Source organism: Staurois parvus, unplaced genomic scaffold (genome assembly GCF_062004578.1).
Source record: "Staurois parvus isolate SC_StPar_1 unplaced genomic scaffold, SC_StPar_1.0 ptg000449l, whole genome shotgun sequence".
Taxonomy (NCBI): Eukaryota; Metazoa; Chordata; class Amphibia; order Anura; family Ranidae; genus Staurois; species Staurois parvus.
In genome coordinates this window covers 5139738-5158163 of record NW_028318245.1, presented here as the reverse complement: position 1 = coordinate 5158163, position 18426 = coordinate 5139738, and the positions used below count along the sequence as shown (strand labels likewise).

Here is an 18426-nt window from a genome sequence, read left to right as displayed (position 1 = left end):
AAGATAATGAGCCCTGGGGTTATTACTTTCTAGCACTAGTAAAAAGTTATTTCTTGTTTTACTCCCATTTGTTACTAGTTGATTTACCAATTCACAACAGCCACAAAAGTAACTGGTTCCACCAGAAGAAGAAGTAGATGATGAAGACCCAACTCTCAGAACACGGCCTGCATGCTGGAGGACATTGGACTCTTCCGTTATCTTGATACCCCAAGAAAGTGTTGAAGATAATTGAGGGCTGTGTACATGCAACTTGGGAACTCCATGCAAAAATCAAGAAACTTCCAAAATCCATACCAGACCTTTATCCAAGGCATGCATACCCTCCCGCCCTCCCGAACCATACCAGGCCGCATGTCCTCAACATGGGGAGGGGGGTACCCACCTGGGGCAAAGCGCGTTGCCCCTATGTGGATGAGGAAAAGGGCCTCTGCCCCACAACTCTGGCCCAATGAATGTGGGGGTCTCTGGGTGGGGGAATTATCGAAACCTAGAAGTCCACTTTAACAACCTTTTAACCCTTACTCATTCAACAAAAAAAAACACAGAAGTCCTTTGATTAAAAATAAAAAAAAATAAAAAAACGTACATCCACCATCAATCACATCATACAGCAATATAGATCCACATTAATCATGATACTCTTTTTGTAAACTTTTGAGGACCACCAACCTTTTTTTTACCACTTTTGAGGACCTCCAGCCCTTCTTTATACAATTTTGAGGACCACCAGCCCTTTTTTTGTACACTTTTGACGACCACCAGCCCTTTTTTTGTACACTTTTGAGGACCACCAACCCTTTTTTTGTACACTTTTGAGGACCACCAGCCCTTTTTTGTACACTTTTGAGGACCACCAGCACTTTTTTTATACACTGTTGAGGACCACCAGCCCTTTTTTTGTACACTTTTGAGGACCACCAACCCTTTTTTTGTACACATTTGAGGACCACCAGCCCTTTTTTTATACACTTTTAAGAACCACCAACCCTTTTTTGTACACTTTTGAGGACCACCAGCCCTTTTTTGTACACTTTTAAAGACCACCAACCCTTTTTTTGTACACGTTTGAGGACCACCAGCCCTTCTTTTGTACACTTTTGAGGACCACCAGCCCTTTTTTGTACACTTTTGAAGACCACCAACCCTTTTTTTGTACACTTTTGAGGACCACCAATCCTTTTTTTAACACTTTTGAGGACCACCAGCCCTTTTTTTGTACACTTTTGAGGACCAGCAACCCTTTTTTTCTACACTTTTGAGGACCACCAGCCCTTTTTTTATACACTGTTGAGGACCATCACACCACGGGTATGGTCATAAAATGAAAAAAGAATATTTTGATATAGTTCTAAAAAAATACAGGAAACAAAAGAATAGAAAAAAAACAATGTATCCATAACATCGTATACCATTGAGTATCATTAAAGTAGACACACTAGATATCACAAAATATCGATTTTTTTATCCAAGTGTTATTAGATGAATTTATTATATAAGGAAGACATGAGAAATGTTACAAATGGATGATATCAAGGGCGGACTGACCATTTGGAAACTCGGGCACTGCCCGAGGGCCCAGGGTCAGTAGGGGGCCCCATGAGATGCTCCTGGTACCTTTTTCATAGGCTTTTTTGAGTTTGGGCAAGAACACAGGGGCCTTATGATCCCCTATTACCTGTGTGCCCCATGAGTTGTCAGTCCGCCCCTGGAAGATATACCACATAAGAGGAATGTGCCGGAACTCAGTGCTCAGTCATCGAAAACCACCTGGGCTGAACCTTTTATACTCCACACACAACGCTGATCTTACTTATTACGTGGAGTGAGCAGTACAGACCAAAAGTGGTGTCAGTTTCAAGCAGGAAGTGATGTAATTCCTAAACAGGAAGTTCCAGATAAGATGTGAGTTTCAAGGAAGTAGAGAGGAGACATTGCTGGAACTGGCAGCAGAGGAGGTAATAATATCTTATTTTACTTCCTCCATCATTACCACTATGTCCGTCCGCTTCCTCTGTAGTCACTGTCATGTCTGTCCACTTCCTCCATAGTCATTGTGATTTCCATCCACTTCCTCAAAAGTCATGTTCATCCTCTTCCTCCATAGTCACTGTGATGTCCGTCCTCTTCCTCCATAGTCACTGTGATATCCGTCCTCTTCCTCTATAGTCATGTCCATCCTCTTTCTTCCTCCATAGTCACTGCGATGTTTATTAAAGATAGAGGGAGTAATGCTTTAAAATGTGTTTAGATGAATCCTAAATATAGAACCATTTATCCAACCGTCCATCCAGACCCTCTGGTTTATAGACCGGATACATCCTAAATATAGAACCATTTATCCAACCGTCCATCCAGAGCCTCTGGTTTATAGACCGGATACATCCTAAATATAGAGCTAGAAATAAAATCTCTGGTTTTCCTTCAGTTACATTGATAAACAAGACATCTAATCTGGTATAACAAGCAGTATGAACTCTGGAGGAACTCTGTGTAGATATTATTTATCCTGGTATAGTCCAGATAATTCTCAGTTTATTATCCATCTACAGAGAGTCCTGTATAGATCACATGACATCAATGAGGATGATAGACAAAGACCAAAATCACATGACCGAGAAGATATTACACCTCACCCTGGAGATCATCTACCAACTGATAGGAGAGGTGAGGAGGATTCTGGGAGGTCACATGACATCACTTATCTCTATTAATAAAACACAGACCTGACCGGAGAGGTGAGGAGGCTTCTGGGAGGTCACATGACATCACTCTTATCTCTATTAATAAAACACAGACCTGACCGGTGAGGAGGATTCTGGGAGGTCACATGACATCACTCTTATCTCTATTAATAAAACACAAATGGGACCAGAGAACCCAAGAGGTATCTTGGAATATTACACAATCATCTATTTGTTAAAACAGAGCTGGATTTGTCAGCGAAAAGCACAATAATATGGGGGAGATTCTGGAAATTTCACAGCCTCAGTTCAGTAAGCATTTCTAATGATGTCTCTCAATAGGGTTACACAGTAGTGAAGAAGACATCTGGTGAGGATGTGACCTCCAGTAGACATCACCGGGAGTCAGAAGGACGAAGAGGAACCCCGAGACCCATCTCTGTCCCTTCATCCGTGTCCCTGACTGCTTTATGTGACAAAAAGAAGATTCTAGAAGCCACCAAGAAGATGATGGAGCTGTTGACAGGAGAGGTGAGCGGTGCCGGGAATTCTGGGACATTCTCCAGTAACAGACAAGGGATGTGTCTGGATGGTGACTGTATCATTGTGTGTGTCAGGTTCCTATAAGGTGTCAGGATGTCACTGTCTATTTCTCCATGGAGGAGTGGGAGTATTTAGAAGGACACAAGGACCTCTACAAGGACGTCATGATGGACAATCAGCAGATCCTGAATGATGAAAAGTTAATAAAAGATACATTTTGCTTGAACGAGGCAATATTAAATCTCACCCTCAAGATTATCTACCAGCTGACTGGAGAGGTGAGGAGGATTCTGGGAGAATCTCATGACATCACTCTTCTCTAATCCTAAGACTCAAATCTGTCTGGAGAGGTGAGGGGGGTTCTAATATATTATTTTCTGAATATCACAGGACTGGGTTGTAGTTGTGAAGACATCTCTTGAGAACATTACAGAAAAGAAAAGTCCCCGCTTGTTCACAAGAATGGGAGAAAGACAAAACCCCATCACTGCGTCTCCATCTACCTTCCTGACTCTTGAGAGAAATGACAAGAAGATTCTAGAAGTCACCCAGAAGATCATTGAGCTGCTGACAGGAGAGGTGAGCGGTGCCGGGAATTCTGGGACATTCTCCAGTAACAGACAAGGGATGTGTCTGGATGGTGACTGTATCATTGTGTGTGTCAGGTTCCTATAAGGTGTCAGGATGTCACTGTCTATTTCTCCATGGAGGAGTGGGAGTATTTAGAAGGACACAAGGACCTCTACAAGGACGTCATGATGGACAATCAGCCGCCCCTCACATCACCGGGTAAGAGGAGACTTTATTGGAAAGGAGAGAGCAGTACGGAGGGTCCAATTCAATAAGCATTAATTCAGAAAGTATTCACATTTTTAGTTTTGCTTTTGAGTATGAGGTATATATTGAGCAAAATGTTACATAATTAACAGAACGTCTCAGCCTCTGGTAAGATGAGACTATTATTCAACTGCATAATTCTGTATTGTGTGTGCTGACCTTGTCCAGCATTGAAAAGTTCACATTCTAATTAATGATTGAGGAGTACTGACATACAAATATCATGAAGTTATGACCTAAGAAGCAACTTTTACCATATTGTAGATCCATCTACCATATGAAAGGTCCATCTCCATCCCTCAATGTAACGTCATGTTCCCAACAAATGAGGAGGAGATACTGGACACCATATGAAAGGTCCATCTCCATTCCTCAATATAACGTCATGTCCCCAACAAATGAGGAGGAGATACTGGACACCATATGAAAGGTCCATCTCCATTCCTCAATATAACGTCACGTTCCCAACAAATGAGGAGATACTGGACACCATATGGAAGGTCCATCTCCATTCCTCAATATAACGTCATGTTCCCAACAAATGAGGAGGAGATACTGGACACCATATGAAAGGTCCATCTCCATTCCTCAATATAACGGTGTCTTCAGTGAACAATTGCTGTTCTCAAGATCAGATTATTGGTTGGAATGTATTTTCCTTCATTTGATTGATTTTTTTCACATATAATTGGTCAAAATGTAATTTTTTTTTTAATTTTGCTAACAGATGGCCATCATGTCAGGAATGAACTTCATATTTTATCTCATGAAGGAGTTCATCCAGGACAGATTTCTATATCTTGTTTGGAGTGCGGGAAATATTTTCAGATGAAATCTGAACTACTTCTACATCTCATAACGCACGCCAATGTGACATTTTCTTGTTCAGAGTGCGGGAAATCTTTTATTGAAAAAAACAAGCTTCTTTCACACCAGAAAAGTCACAAGGGTGGGAATCCTTATTCATGTTCAGAGTGCGGGAAACACTTCACTAGAAAAGACACCCTCCTTACACACCAGAGAATTCACACAGGAGAGCGTCCTTTTTCATGTACGGAGTGCGGGAAATGTTTCTCTGAGAAAGGATCCCTTCATAAACACCAGAAAATTCACACAGGTGAGCGTCCATTTTTATGTTCCAAGTGCGGGAAGTGTTTCCCTAACAAAGGACGACTTCGTAGACACCAGAGAGTCCACACTGGTGAGAGTCCTTATCCGTGTTCAGAGTGTGGGAAGTACTTCTCTAGTAAAAGGGGCCTTCTTATACACCAGAAAAGTCACACAAGAAAGCGTCCTTATTCATGTTCAGAGTGCGGGAAATGTTATGCCACTGAGGGATATCTTTTCAAACACCAGGAAATTCACAAAGTCGCGCTTTCATACTCATGTTCCGAATGTAAGAAAGATTTCACCAGCAAAAAAAACCTCCTTCAACACCAGAGAATTCACACGAGCGCGCGCCCGTATTCATGTTCCGAGTGCGGGAAATGTTTCACTGTCAAAGGGAGGCTTCTTGTACACCACAGAATTCACACGGGTGAGCATCCTTATTCATGTTCCGAGTGCGGGAAATGTTTCTCCCGGAAAGGAGACCTTTGTATACACCGGAGAAGTCACACGGGTGAGCGTCCGTATTCATGTTCAGAGTGCGGGAAATGTTTCACTATGAAAGGGAAGCTTCTTAGACACCAGAGAATTCACACGGGTGAGCGTCCACATTCATGTTTAGAGTGCGGGAAAGGTTTCACTCAGAAACAGGACCTTTGTAGACACCAGAGAATTCACACGGGTGAGCGTCCACATTCATGTTTAGAGTGCGGGAAAGGTTTCACTCAGAAACAGGACCTTTTTAGACACCAGAGAATTCACACAGGTGAACAGGCGTCCTCCTTCATGCCGAGTGTGGAAAATGTTTCACTCCACTAATTAGGTATCAGAGAACATACCCCTGTTGATGCTGCTGGCAAATGTGTGGTGATTGTTTACAGGATGATTTGTTCAGTCCATAGAACGACTGTATGATCACATTTTGTTTTCAAGGGGGTACATCCCTCTGAAGGGGTAATTCAGGTATAGATGGGGTCAGCATTACTGAGTCATCTGCTGAATTCTTCTGGTTTTGGACGCTCCATTTGTGATCTCTGCTTCCTACATCTCCTGACTCTGCTCCTGCACACCTTGGGGTATATATACATATATATGCACAATGTCAGGGATGAATGTCTCTACAGCCCATGTGAGCCAGAGATGCTTTTCTGTCCCATCCAGGGAGAGAAACTGAGATTTATTATTGGACTGGGGAACTTAATTGGTTGTGGCCACTGGGCGTGCTACACACACAAAACTGCATCAAAGTACACAGGGCCTGTGTAGCAAATCCTGTCCTCCTTCCCCTCTTCCACTCTCCTACCTGATAGCAAATCCCTGCCATCAAAATGACAGCCTGGAGATGCTGTGAAAATCCCACAGCTGTAATGGCTACTGATGTCATAGAAACCAGCCATCTGACACAGGATTTATAAACATTGTTTAGATGGGAGAGAGATCCAAAGTAGCATTGTTTATAAACATTGTTCAGATAGGAGAGAGATCCAAAGTAGCATTGTTTATAAACATTGTTTAGATGGGAGATAGATCCAAAGTAACATTGTTTATAAACATTGTTCAGATGGGAGATAGAGAGATACAAAGGAACATTGTTCAGATGGGAGAGAGATCCAACGTAACATTGTTTAGATGGGAGATAGAGAGATACAAAGGAACATTGTTCAGATGGGAGAGAGATCCAACGTAACATTGTTTAGATGGGAGATAGAGAGATACAAAGGAACATTGTTTATGAACATCGTTCACATGGGAGATAGATGCCAAGTAACATTGGTTCACTCTTTATCAGCCTTAATGAGCTCCTTCTTCCCCGTAACTATTATTTTTCTTCCATTTTTTTCTCTAACCATGGACTCACGGTTTTCATTGCTATTCATTTTGTTCTTTGACTTTTATGTTTCTTTTTTGTTTTTTTGACATTACAAAAAAATTGAAAATTGAAAACTGAATTGGTAAATAACCGTGTGTTGTCCCGGAGTCCTAATTTTCGTTTCACTGTAAAGAGGACAGATTGTAGAAGGAAATGTATACTTTATGTCCACGATGAGCAAAAAGAGTGTTTTTGTTTTTTCTTTTTTTTTTTGTGACATTTTTGTCTACAAGTTCGTTTATTAAAAATGGAAGAAAATATGTTTGTTTTTGCAAAATGATATCATTAAAAGAAAGCCTTGGTTGTATGAGGTTGTTATTGTGATTTCTTCAATAAAGACAAAATGATTACCGAATATACTGATCCATGAGAGAAATGTAAATATTGGCAGGGTCCATAGGGGGGAGTATACCAGCTGGGGAGATGAAATTGTTAATGGGTCGATTTGTTCTGCAGAGATACCTGGATCTGTATATGAACTAAAGATTTTTGTATTACTTAACCCCTTCCCGTCCAGCCCACATACAGTGGGGATCAAAAGTTTGGGCCCCCTAGCTAAAAATTTGTATTAATATGCATGAAGAAGCCAAGGAAAGATGGAAAAATCTCCAAAAGGCATCAAATTACAGATTAGACATTCTTATAATATGTCAACAAAAGTTAGATTGGCTGGACGGGAGCAGTGCAGGGGCGGGTGGTCGTTTATAAACGTCCTGCTTCCCTGCCTGTGCACACGGCATTGCAATCCGGTGCCCGCTGTGTCCGGATCGCTCACACAGATGTCCCGATCATGTGATCACTGATTGGCCAATCAGTGATCACATGCAGAATAGTACACAAGATGTCACTTCTGACATCATTGCTTACTACTAGTAAAATCTGTGAATGATCACAGAGATCACATGGTACAAGGCCATCCACAGCAGCCTTGTACTATGTGACAAGCTGTGATCAATCACAGCTCTCACAGTATTTCTCAATGGCTGCAAGAATGCAGCCAGAGAGAAGGAGAAATTATTGTTTTTACAGCCTTTATGGGTGTAAAAGCAATCAGTGTAAAAAAAAAAAAATCTTCATCACCCCCCCACAAGTAGTACAGTGTCACCATGGTGACACTATACTGCTAGGGTGACAGTATGTTAAAAAAAAACAATAATACAAAAAAAAAAAAATGTTAACATTTTTGAAAAATTATAATTTTTGGTTATAAACTAATTTGGGTTATTTTTTTTTTACTAAAAAGATAACTGAATAAATTTTGGCCAAGATTTATGAAGAAAGATTATTTATTTGCAAAATTTTATAAGAAAAACACATTTTTTTTTCAAAAGGTTTGGACATTTTCATGTATATAGCAAAACAAATAAAAATCAGGGTGGTGAATAAATACAACCAAAATAAAGTTTTATATGTCTAAAAAAAATGCTAAAAAATTCATACGGGTACAGTGTTCTATGACCGTGCAATTGTCATTCAAAGTGTGATAGCGCTGAAAGCTGAAAATGGACTGGATAGGAAGGGGGTGAAAGTGTCCAGACTGGAAGGGGGTGAATGTGTCCGGACTGGAAGGGGGGGGAAAGCGTCCGGACTGGAAGGGGGGGGGGAAGTGTCCGGACTGGAAGGGGGGGAAGTGTGCGGACTGGAAGGGGGGGGAAAGTGTCCGGACTGGAAGGGGGTGAATGTGTCTGGACTTGAAGGGGGTGAATGTGTCCGGACTGGAAGGGGGTGAAAGCACACGGACTGGAAGCGATTTAGAAATTGGATGAAAGGTGTAGCGTCGGCAAACACTTTTTATTAGATAAATAGTGCATTTTATAACCAGCTACAGAGGGGCAAAAAAGTATTTAGTCAGCCACCAATTGTGCAAGTTCTCCCACTTAAAAAGATGAGAGAGGCCTGTAATTGGCATCATAGGTAGACCTCAACTATGAGAGACAAAATGAGAAAACAAATCCAGACAATCACATTGGCTGATTTGGAAAGAATTTATTTGCAAATTATGGTGGAAAATAAGTATTTGGTCACCTACAAACAAGATTTCTGGCTCTCACAGACCTGTACCTTCTTCTTTAAGAGGCTCCTCTGTCCTGCACTCATTACCTGTATCAATGGCACCTATTTGAACTTGTTATCAGTATAAAAGACACCTGTCCACAACCTCAAACTGTCACACTCCAAACTCCACTATGGTGAAGACCACAGAGCTGTCGAAGGACACCAGAAACAAAATTGTACACCTGCACCAGGCTGGGAAGACTGAATCTGCAATAGGCAAGCAGCTCGGTGTGAACAAATCAACTGTGGGAGCAATAATTAGAAAATGGAAGACATACAAGACCACTGAAAATCTCCCTCGATCTGGGGCTCCATGCAAGATCTCACCCCGTGGGGTCAAAATGATCACAAGAATGGTGAGCAAAAATCCCAGGACCACACAGGGGGACCTAGTGAATGACCTACAGAGAGCTGGGACCAACGTAACAAAGGCTACCATCAGTAACACACTACGCCGCCAGGGACTCAGATCCTGCAGTGCCAGACGTGTCCCCCTGCTTAAGCCAGTACATGTCCGGGCCCGTCTGAAGTTTGCTAGAGAGCATTTGGATGATCCAGAAGAGGATTGGGAGAATGTCATATGGTCAGATAGAACTGTTTGGTAGAAACGCAACTCGTCGTGTTTGGAGGAGAGAGAATGCTGAGTTGCATCCAAAGAACACCATACCTACTGTGAAGCATGGGGGTGGCAACATCATGCTTTGGGGCTGTTTCTCCGCAAAGAGACCAGGATGACTGATCCATGTACAGGACAGAATGAATGGGACCATGTATCGTGAGATTTTGAGTGCAAACCTCCTTCCATCAGCAAGGGCATTGAAGATGAAACGTGGCTTGGTCTTCCAACATGACAATGATCCCAAACATACCGCCCGGGCAACGAAGGAGTGGCTTCGTAAGAAGCATTTCAAGGTCCTGGAGTGGCCTAGCCAGTCTCCAGATCTCAACCCCATAGAAAACCTTTGGAGGGAGTTGAAAGTCCGTGTTGCCCAGCGACAGCCCCAAAACATCACTGCTCTAGAGGAGATCTGCATGGAGGAATGGGCCAACATACCAGCAACAGTGTGTGCCAACCTTGTGAAGACTTACAGGAAACGTTTGACCTCTGTCATTGCCAACAAAGGATATATAACAAAGTATTGAGATGAACTTTTGATATTGACCAAATACTTATTTTCCACCATAATTTGCAAATAGATTCTTTCCAAATCAGCCAATGTGATTGTCTGGATTTGTTTTCTCATTTTGTCTCTCATAGTTGAGGTCAATTATAGGGCCTCTCTCATCTTTTTAAGTGGGAGAACTTGCACAATTGGTGGCTGACTAAATACTTTTTTGCCCCACTGTATATGGGTCGGACCATAATGAGGAACAAAATGATGGGGAAGGAGGGACAGAGGGACTTTGTTCCAAATGAAGGACAGTCCCTCAAAATTAGGGACAGTTGGGATCTATGGTCTCGTGTCCATGCTACAAGTCAGGGATGTATTGGAGGCAAAAGAGACATATTCAATATAAAGTTCTTCATAATAATGTCATGTTAATGACACTCCTGGGATATTGATCTGCTCAGGTAAGTAGCAGAGGGAGTTGTTCATCAGTTTCTGCTGCTTTGGTGTTCATGAAATTACCAACAGGTGCACTAGATGGGCAACAATGAGACGACCCCCAAAACAGGAATGGTTTTACAGGTGGAGGTCACTGACATTTTTTCCCTACTCATCTTTTCTGTTTTTCACTCGTTTTGCATTGGCTAGGGTCAGCATCACTACTGGTATCATGAGGCCATACCTGGACCCTACAGAGGTTGCACAGGCAGTCCAACTCCTCCAGGATGGCACATCAATACATGTCATGGCCAGAAGGTTTGCTCTGTCTCCCAGCTCAGTATCAAGAGCATGGAGGAGATTCCAGGAGACAGGCAGTTACTCTAGGAGAGCTGGACAGGCCGTAGAAGGTCCTTAACCCATCAGCAGGACCGATATCTGCTCCTTTGTGCAAGGAGGAACAGGATGAGCACTGCCAGAGCCCTACAAAATTACCTCCAGCAGGCCACTGGTGTGAATGTCTCTGACCAAACAATCAGAAAGAGACTTCATGAGGGTGGCCTGAGGGCCCGAAGGCCTCCAGTGGGCCCTGTGCTCACTGCCTGGCACCGTAGAGCTGGATTGGCATTTGCCATTGAACACCAGAATTGGCAGGTCCACCACTGGCACCCTGTGCTTTTCACAGATGAGAGCAAGTTCACCCTGAGCACATGTGACAGACGTGAAAGGGTCTGGAGAAGCCGTGGAGAATGTTCTGCCTGTAACATGGTTCAGCATGACCGTTTTGGTGGTAAGTCAGTGATGGTCTGGGGAGGCATATCCATGGAGGGACACACAGATCTCTACAGGCTAGACAATGGCACCCTGACTGCCATTAGGTATGGGGATGAAATCCTTGGACCCATTGTCAGACCCTACACTGGTGCAGTGGGTTTTAAGTTGCTCCTGGTGCAGTGAGTCCTGGGTTGTTCCTGGTGCAGTGGATCCTGGGTTCCTCCTGGTGCAGGGAGTCCTGGGTTCCTCCTGGTGCAGGGAGTCCTGGGTTCCTTTTGGTGTCGTGGGTTCCTCCTGGTGCAGTGGGTCACGGGATCCTCCTGGTGCAGTGGGTCCTGGGTTCCTCCTGGTGCAGTGGGTCCTGGGTCCCTCCTGGTGCACGACAATGCCCGGCCTCATGTGGGGAGAGTATGCAGGCAGTTCCTGGAGGATGAAGGAATTTATAACATTGAATGGCCCCCACGCTCACCTGACCTAAATCCATTAGAACCCCTCTGGTATGTCATGTTTCGGTCCATCCGCCGCTGCCAGGTTGCACCTCAGACTGTCCTGGAGCTCAGTGATGCCCTGGTCCAGATCTGGGAGGAAATCCCTCAGGACACCATCTGTGGTCTCATTAGGAGCCTCCCCCGACGTTGTCAGGCATGCATACAAGCACGTGGGGGCCATACAAACTACTGAGTACCATTCTGAGTTGCTGCAATGACATTTCAGCACAATGGACTCGCCTGCTGCATCATTTCTTCATTTTGATTTCGGGGTGTCTTTGAATTCAGTCCTCTGTAGGTCGATCATTTTCATCAAACGATGGGGTGTCCTTACACATCACCCCGTCCATGTCAGTATAGAGATCCAGCAGGAGATTCCTCCCCATTGAGTTCTGATGAGTCTTCCTTTCATTTCTTGGAGCCGTGTACATATATAAAGAGACATTTCATTTGATTGTATCTAAAGTATAACCTGCTTGTGGATGTAACCTAATAGAAGAATAAGGAGCAAGATGATGAAAAAAATAACACAAACAGTATTCATATATAGCATAAGACAAGGAACAGCACACACAAAAAACAAGTGATGGAATACACAGACAGGAAGTGATCTTGTTTAAGAACAGGAAGTTCCGGGTGAGAGGTGAGTTGGGAGGAAGTAGAGAGGAGACATTGCTGGAACTGGCAGCAGAGGAGGTAATGAGATCTTATTTTATATTTACATCCAGTAACCCCCGTCATGTCCATCCTCTTCCTCCATTGTCCCCGTGACGTCTTTAATCTCCAAAGGATGATTTCACTCTCTGTATATATTTATGATGTATATGTAGAACCATTTATCCAACCGTCCATCCAGAGCCTCTGGTTTATAGACCGGATACGTCCTAAATATAGAACCATTTATCCAGCCGTCCATCCGGAGCCTCTGGTTTATACACCGGATACGTCCTAAATATAGAACCATTTATCCAACCGTCCATCCAGAGCCTCTGGTTTATAGACCGGATACGTCCTAAATATAGAACCATTTATCCAACCGTCCATCCAGAGCCTCTGGTTTATAGACCGGATACACCCTAAATATAGAGCCATTTATCCAACCGTCCATCCAGAGCCTCTGGTTTATAGACCGGATACACCCTAAATATAGAGCCATTTATCCAACCGTCCATCCAGAGCCTCTGGTTTATAGACCGGATACATCCTAAATATAGAACCATTTATCTGTCTTCCATGAAGAGATCTTGGGGTTGTCGGCTCTCATCGCTGTGAGATAATGGACGCCATGTCTTCTCTGGATCAGGATATGGGGGGGAAGACGACTAAACTACAGTACAAGGTCTAATCAAGGCAGTAGAAGGAATGAACATCCCTACAGTATATAGAATAGGGCATAAAGCTCCTGATTTTTGTGGTTCGATGGAAGTGATGCTTCAGTTCTGTACCTTTCTTTTTTTTTTTTTACACAGGATTATAAAGTGGTGAAAAAATTCTGGTGATCTATTACCGCCCAGCAGCCATCTTCACAGGACATCACCTATCACAGTGCCTCCACCTCACCGCCTGACAACAGAGCGAACCAGTGCCAAGAAGATTCCAGAAGATCATTGAGCTGCTGACAGGAGAGGTGAGAGGTGAGCGGTGCCGGGAATTCTGGGACATTCTCCAGTAACAGACAAGGGATGTGTCTGGATGGTGACTGTATCATTGTGTGTGTCAGGTTCCTATAAGGTGTCAGGATGTCACTGTCTATTTCTCCATGGAGGAGTGGGAGTATTTAGAAGGACACAAGGACCTCTACAAGGACGTCATGATGGACAATCAGCCGCCCCTCACATCACCGGGTAAGAGGAGACTTTATTGTAAAGGAGAGAGCAGTACGGAGGGTCCACCTAGATCCCCCATCATCTGATAAACACATAGAAACAATGGATTCAGTCAGTGTGTGTGTTTCCTACAGATGGATCCAGTAATGGGAACCCACTAGAGAGCTGTCCTCGTCCTCTGTATTCCCGGGATTCCACACAGGAAGGTCACACCATCCCTCACCATCATGAGGTAGATGGGACTGAGGTACTAGAACTGAAAAGGAATTCTGAAATGACATTCTTCTATATAGTCTTTCATTCCTTTTTTTTTTTTCAAATCCACTCTATCATCTTTGGGGTTTAGAGTGAGGAGCTGAAAGACATCAAATCTGAGATTAAAGAGGAAGAAGAAGAGATGTTGATAAGTGGAGATCACCAGTCTATGGAGGAGGGTGGTCCTCTGTATTCCCGGGATTCCACACAGGAATGTCGCACCATCCCTCACCATCATCAGGTAGATGGCTCCAGTAATGGGAACCCACCAGAGAGATGTCCCCATCCTCTGTATTCCCAGGATTCCACACAGGAAGATCACACCATCCCTCACCGTGATCAGGTAGGTGGGTAGAGCACAAAGGTGACCATAGACTGTATGAGATTACTCTATTTCAGCCTATTTGTTGTCACATTTTGCATTTTATTTTTTTGTTGGTTTAGCCCGGAGAACGGATTTATGTGAAAGTTGAGGTTAAAGAGAAGGAAGAGGTGAGGAGTGTGATGGGTTATCAGGAGTCTATGGAGGAAGTTGGGATGATGATAACTAAAGAGGAGGAACCTTCTCTAGACAGCACAGGTGAGTAATGAACACTTAATACAGAAAATATATAGAGTGAAGATAGAGGATATGTAGACCTTCATATCAGGTAATATGATCTCTATAAGGACATCATGATGGACAATCAGCCGCCCCTCACATCACCGGGTAAGAGGAGACTTTATTGTAAAGGAGAGAGCAGTACGGAGGGTCCACCTAGATCCCCCATCATCTGATAAACACATAGAAACAATGGATTCAGTCAGTGTGTGTTTCCTACAGATGGATCCAGTAATGGGAACCTACCAGAGAGATGTCCCCGTCCTCTGTATTCCCGGGATACCACACAGGAAGGTCACACCATCCCTTACCATCATCAGGTAGATGGATCCAGTAATGGGAACCCACCAGAGAGATGTCCCCATCCCCTGTATTCCTGGGATTCAACACAGGAAGATCACACCACCCCTCACCATCATCAGGTAGGTGGGACTAGGCATGTAGAATGTAAATGTATTCTAAACCATGAGAGGACATTTTTCTATGTAACATTTTTATAAATGTATTCCATCATCTTCGGGGTTTAGGGTGAAGAATTGAAAGTCATAAAAGTTGAGATCAAAGAGGAAGAAGAAGAAACATTGGTGGGTGGAGCTCAGCAGTCTATGGAGGAGGGGGAGATGATTATGCAGGAGGAATCTTCTCTGTATATTGACATACGTAAGTAAACTGTAAACGAGGAATAGTTCACATTTTCCTTTTACTTTCATGGGTATAAAGTGTGTGTTTATATTGTCACATCAGTAGGTTTTTCGAATGAATCCAAAACAAAATAGATAACTCAAAGCGGTAGTGGATCCAGAGGAAAGCCGAATACCCATAAAATGTTCGGCCTAATATTCTTCAGGTTAAAGGAATTTTTCTCTTCCCAAAAAGCAATCGGATAACTCGCCAGATAAACATTCTACAATGTTTTTTTTTCTACAGATATTAGTAGCCAGTTTTAGTTTTTGTAATAAGGAACACATCCAGTCATTTTTTCAGTAATCTATTGAGTTATCTAGAACCAGACTATTCCCCATCCACACAGCCTTCCGTGTATCTGATTACTTGCAATCCGTTCACGTGGGAGACCATCACATCCTTATGTACTGCAAAGACTAGGAAACCTCAACTTCTGACAATAAGAACATCATCAATATATCCATGAGTAACTGGCCAGATGGAAGGTTGGTAGAATCAGTAATAGAACGTCATGTTCCCAACAAATGAGGAGGAGATAATAGACACCATATGAAAGGTCCATCTCCATTCCTCAATATAACGTCATGTTCCCAACAAATGAGGAGGAGATACTGGACACCATATGAAAGGTCCATCTCCATTCCTCAATATAACGTCATGTTCCCAACAAATGAGGAGATACTGGACACCATATGGAAGGTCCATCTCCATTCCTCAGTATAACCTCATGTTCCCAACAAATGAGGAGGAGATACTGGACACCATATGAAAGGTCCATCTCCATTCCTCAATATAAGGTCATGTTCCCAACAAATGAGGAGGAGATACTGGACACCATATGAAAGGTCCATCTCCACTCCTCAATATAACGTCATGTTCCCAACAGATGAGAAGATACTGGACACCATATGAAAGGTCCATCTCCACTCCTCAATATAACGTCATGTTCCCAACAAATGAGGAGGAGATACTGGACACCATATGAAAGGTCCATCTCCATTCCTCAATATAACGTCATATTCCCAACAAATGAGGAGGAGATACTGGACACCATATGAAAGGTCCATCTCCATTCCTCAGTAGAACGTCATGTCCCCAACAATTGAGGAGATTCTGGACATCATATGAAAGGTCCATCTCCATCCCTCAATATAACGTCATGTTCCCAACAAATGAGGAGATACTGGACACCATATGAAAGGTCCATCTCCATTCCTCAATATAACGTCATGTTCCCAACAGATGAGGAGGAGATACTGGACACCATATGGAAGTTCCATCTCCATTCCTCAACATAACGTTCCCGAAAAATGAGGAGGGGGAGGGGGGGTGGATGCTTATTAATCTCAAGCTAAGAGGGTTGGTGTGTTTTTTTTGGTGACATTTTGTGTTTCCTGATCCCAATTTGCGGTAATATCATGTGACATAAAAATGAACGACCGCTATTTTATTCTCTAGGTGTGCCTGCTCTCAGAAAAAATTGAATGTTTGGGGGGGGGGGGGGTGTAATCATCAGGCCTAAATATTGGGGGTGTTTTTTTTTTTAAATTTTGTTTTATAGCGAAAAAAAATAGAAACTGCACAGGCGATCGAATACCACCGAAAGAAAGCTCCATTTGTGAGAAAAAAAGGACGTAAATTTCATTTGGGTGCAGCGTTGTATGACCCTGCAATTGTCAGGGAAAGTAACGCAGCGCCGTAATGCAAAAAATGGCCTGGTCGGGAAGGGAGGGGAATCCTCTGGAGGGGGAGGGGGGGTATCCTCTGGAGTGCGAATCCTCTGGAGAGGGGGGGGGGGAATCCTCTGCTGGGGGAGTGGGGGAATCCTCTGGAGATTGAGGGGGGGGATCCTCTGGAGGGTGAGGATCCTCTGGAGGGGGAATCCTCTGGAGGGGGGGGATCCTCTGGAGGGCGAGGGGAAATCCTCCGGAAGGCGAGGGGAAATCCTCCGGAAGGCGAGGGGAAATCCTCCGGAGGGGGAGGGAAATCTTCGGGAGGGGGGAATACTCCTGAGGGCGAGGGGGAATCCTCCGGAGGGCGAGGGGGAATCCTCCAGAGGGCGAGGGGGAATCCTCCAGAGGGCGAGGGGGAATCCTCCAGAGGGCGAGGGGGAATCCTCCAGAGGGCGAGGGGGAAATCCTCCTGAGGGCGAGGGGGAAATCCTCCTGAGGGCGAGGGGGAAATCCTCTGGAGGGCGAGGGGGAAATCCTCTGGAGGGCGAGGGGGAAATCCTCTGGAGGGCGAGGGGGAAATCCTCTGGAGGGAAATCCTCTGGAGGGCGAGGGAAATCCTCCGGAGGGGGAGGGGGGAATTCTCCGGAGGGGGATATCCTCCGGAGGGGGGAATCCTCCGGAGGGGGAGGGCAGGGGGATATCCTCCGGAGGGGGGAATCCTCCGGAGCGGGAGGGCAGGGGGATATCCTCCGGAGGGGGGAATCCTCCGGAGGGGGAGGGCAAGGGGAAATCCTCCAGAGGGGGGAATCCTCTGGAGGGGGAGGGGGGAATCCTCCGGAGGGCGAGAGGAAATCCTCTGGAGGGGGAGGGGGGATTCTTCTTGAGAGGGAGGGGGGAATCCTCTGGAGGGGAGGGGGAATCCTCTGGAGGGGGGAATCCTCTAGAGGGCGAGGGGAAATCATCCGGAGGGGGAATCCTCTGGAGGGGGAGGGGGGAATCCTCTGGAGGGGGAGGGGGGAATCCTCTGGAGGGCAAGGATCCTCTGGAGGGCGAGGGGAAATCCTCCGGAGGGGGAGGGGGGAATCCTCTGGAGGGCAAGGATCCTCTGGAGGGCGAGGGGATATCCTCCGGAGGGGGAGGGGGGAATACTCTGGAGGGCAAGGGGAAATCCTCCGGAGGGCGAGAGGGAATCTTCCGGAGGGCGAGGGGGAATCCTCCCGAGGGGGAGGATCCTCTGGAGAGGGAGGGGAAATCCTCTGGAGGGGGAGGGGGAAATCCTCTGGAGGGGGAGGGGGAAATCCTCTGGAGGGCGAGGGGAAATCCTCTGGAGGGCGAGGGAAATCCTCTGGAGGGCGAGGGAAATCCTCTGGAGGGCGAGGGAAATCCGCCGGAGGGGGAGGGGGGAGTCCGCCGGAGAGGGAGGGCGAGGGGAAATCCTCCGGAGGGGGGAATCCTCTGGAGGGCGAGTGGAAATCCTCCGGA

The 18426-nt window shown here is 44.9% G+C and overlaps 3 protein-coding genes across 3 annotated transcripts in view; all 3 read left to right on the top strand.

Annotated features, from left to right (window-relative positions):
• LOC149453426 (uncharacterized) overlaps positions 1–18426 on the top strand; it is a 39134-nt gene that overhangs the window by 16414 nt on the left and 4294 nt on the right. Inside the window, exons 9-15 of the mRNA XM_089688644.1 lie at positions 13473–13532; positions 13626–13749; positions 13866–13978; positions 14078–14329; positions 14431–14566; positions 14810–15009; positions 15115–15247. Coding sequence (XP_089544770.1) covers positions 13473–13532; positions 13626–13749; positions 13866–13978; positions 14078–14329; positions 14431–14566; positions 14810–15009; positions 15115–15247 — 1018 coding nt within the window. The remainder of the gene's footprint in view (positions 1–13472; positions 13533–13625; positions 13750–13865; positions 13979–14077; positions 14330–14430; positions 14567–14809; positions 15010–15114; positions 15248–18426) is intronic.
• LOC149453427 (uncharacterized) lies at positions 1672–13655 on the top strand. The gene is made up of 7 exons (XM_089688581.1): positions 1672–1958; positions 2553–2667; positions 3027–3215; positions 3302–3505; positions 3618–3806; positions 3893–4016; positions 13375–13655. The coding sequence occupies exons 2-7, from the start codon at positions 2572–2574 to the stop codon at positions 13380–13382; spliced, it is 810 nt and encodes a 269-aa protein (XP_089544707.1). The 5' UTR covers positions 1672–1958; positions 2553–2571; the 3' UTR covers positions 13383–13655.
• Positions 4030–7348, top strand: LOC149453428 (uncharacterized). Its single transcript, XM_089688525.1, has one exon. The coding sequence runs from the start codon at positions 4893–4895 to the stop codon at positions 5988–5990; it is 1098 nt and encodes a 365-aa protein (XP_089544651.1). The 5' UTR covers positions 4030–4892; the 3' UTR covers positions 5991–7348.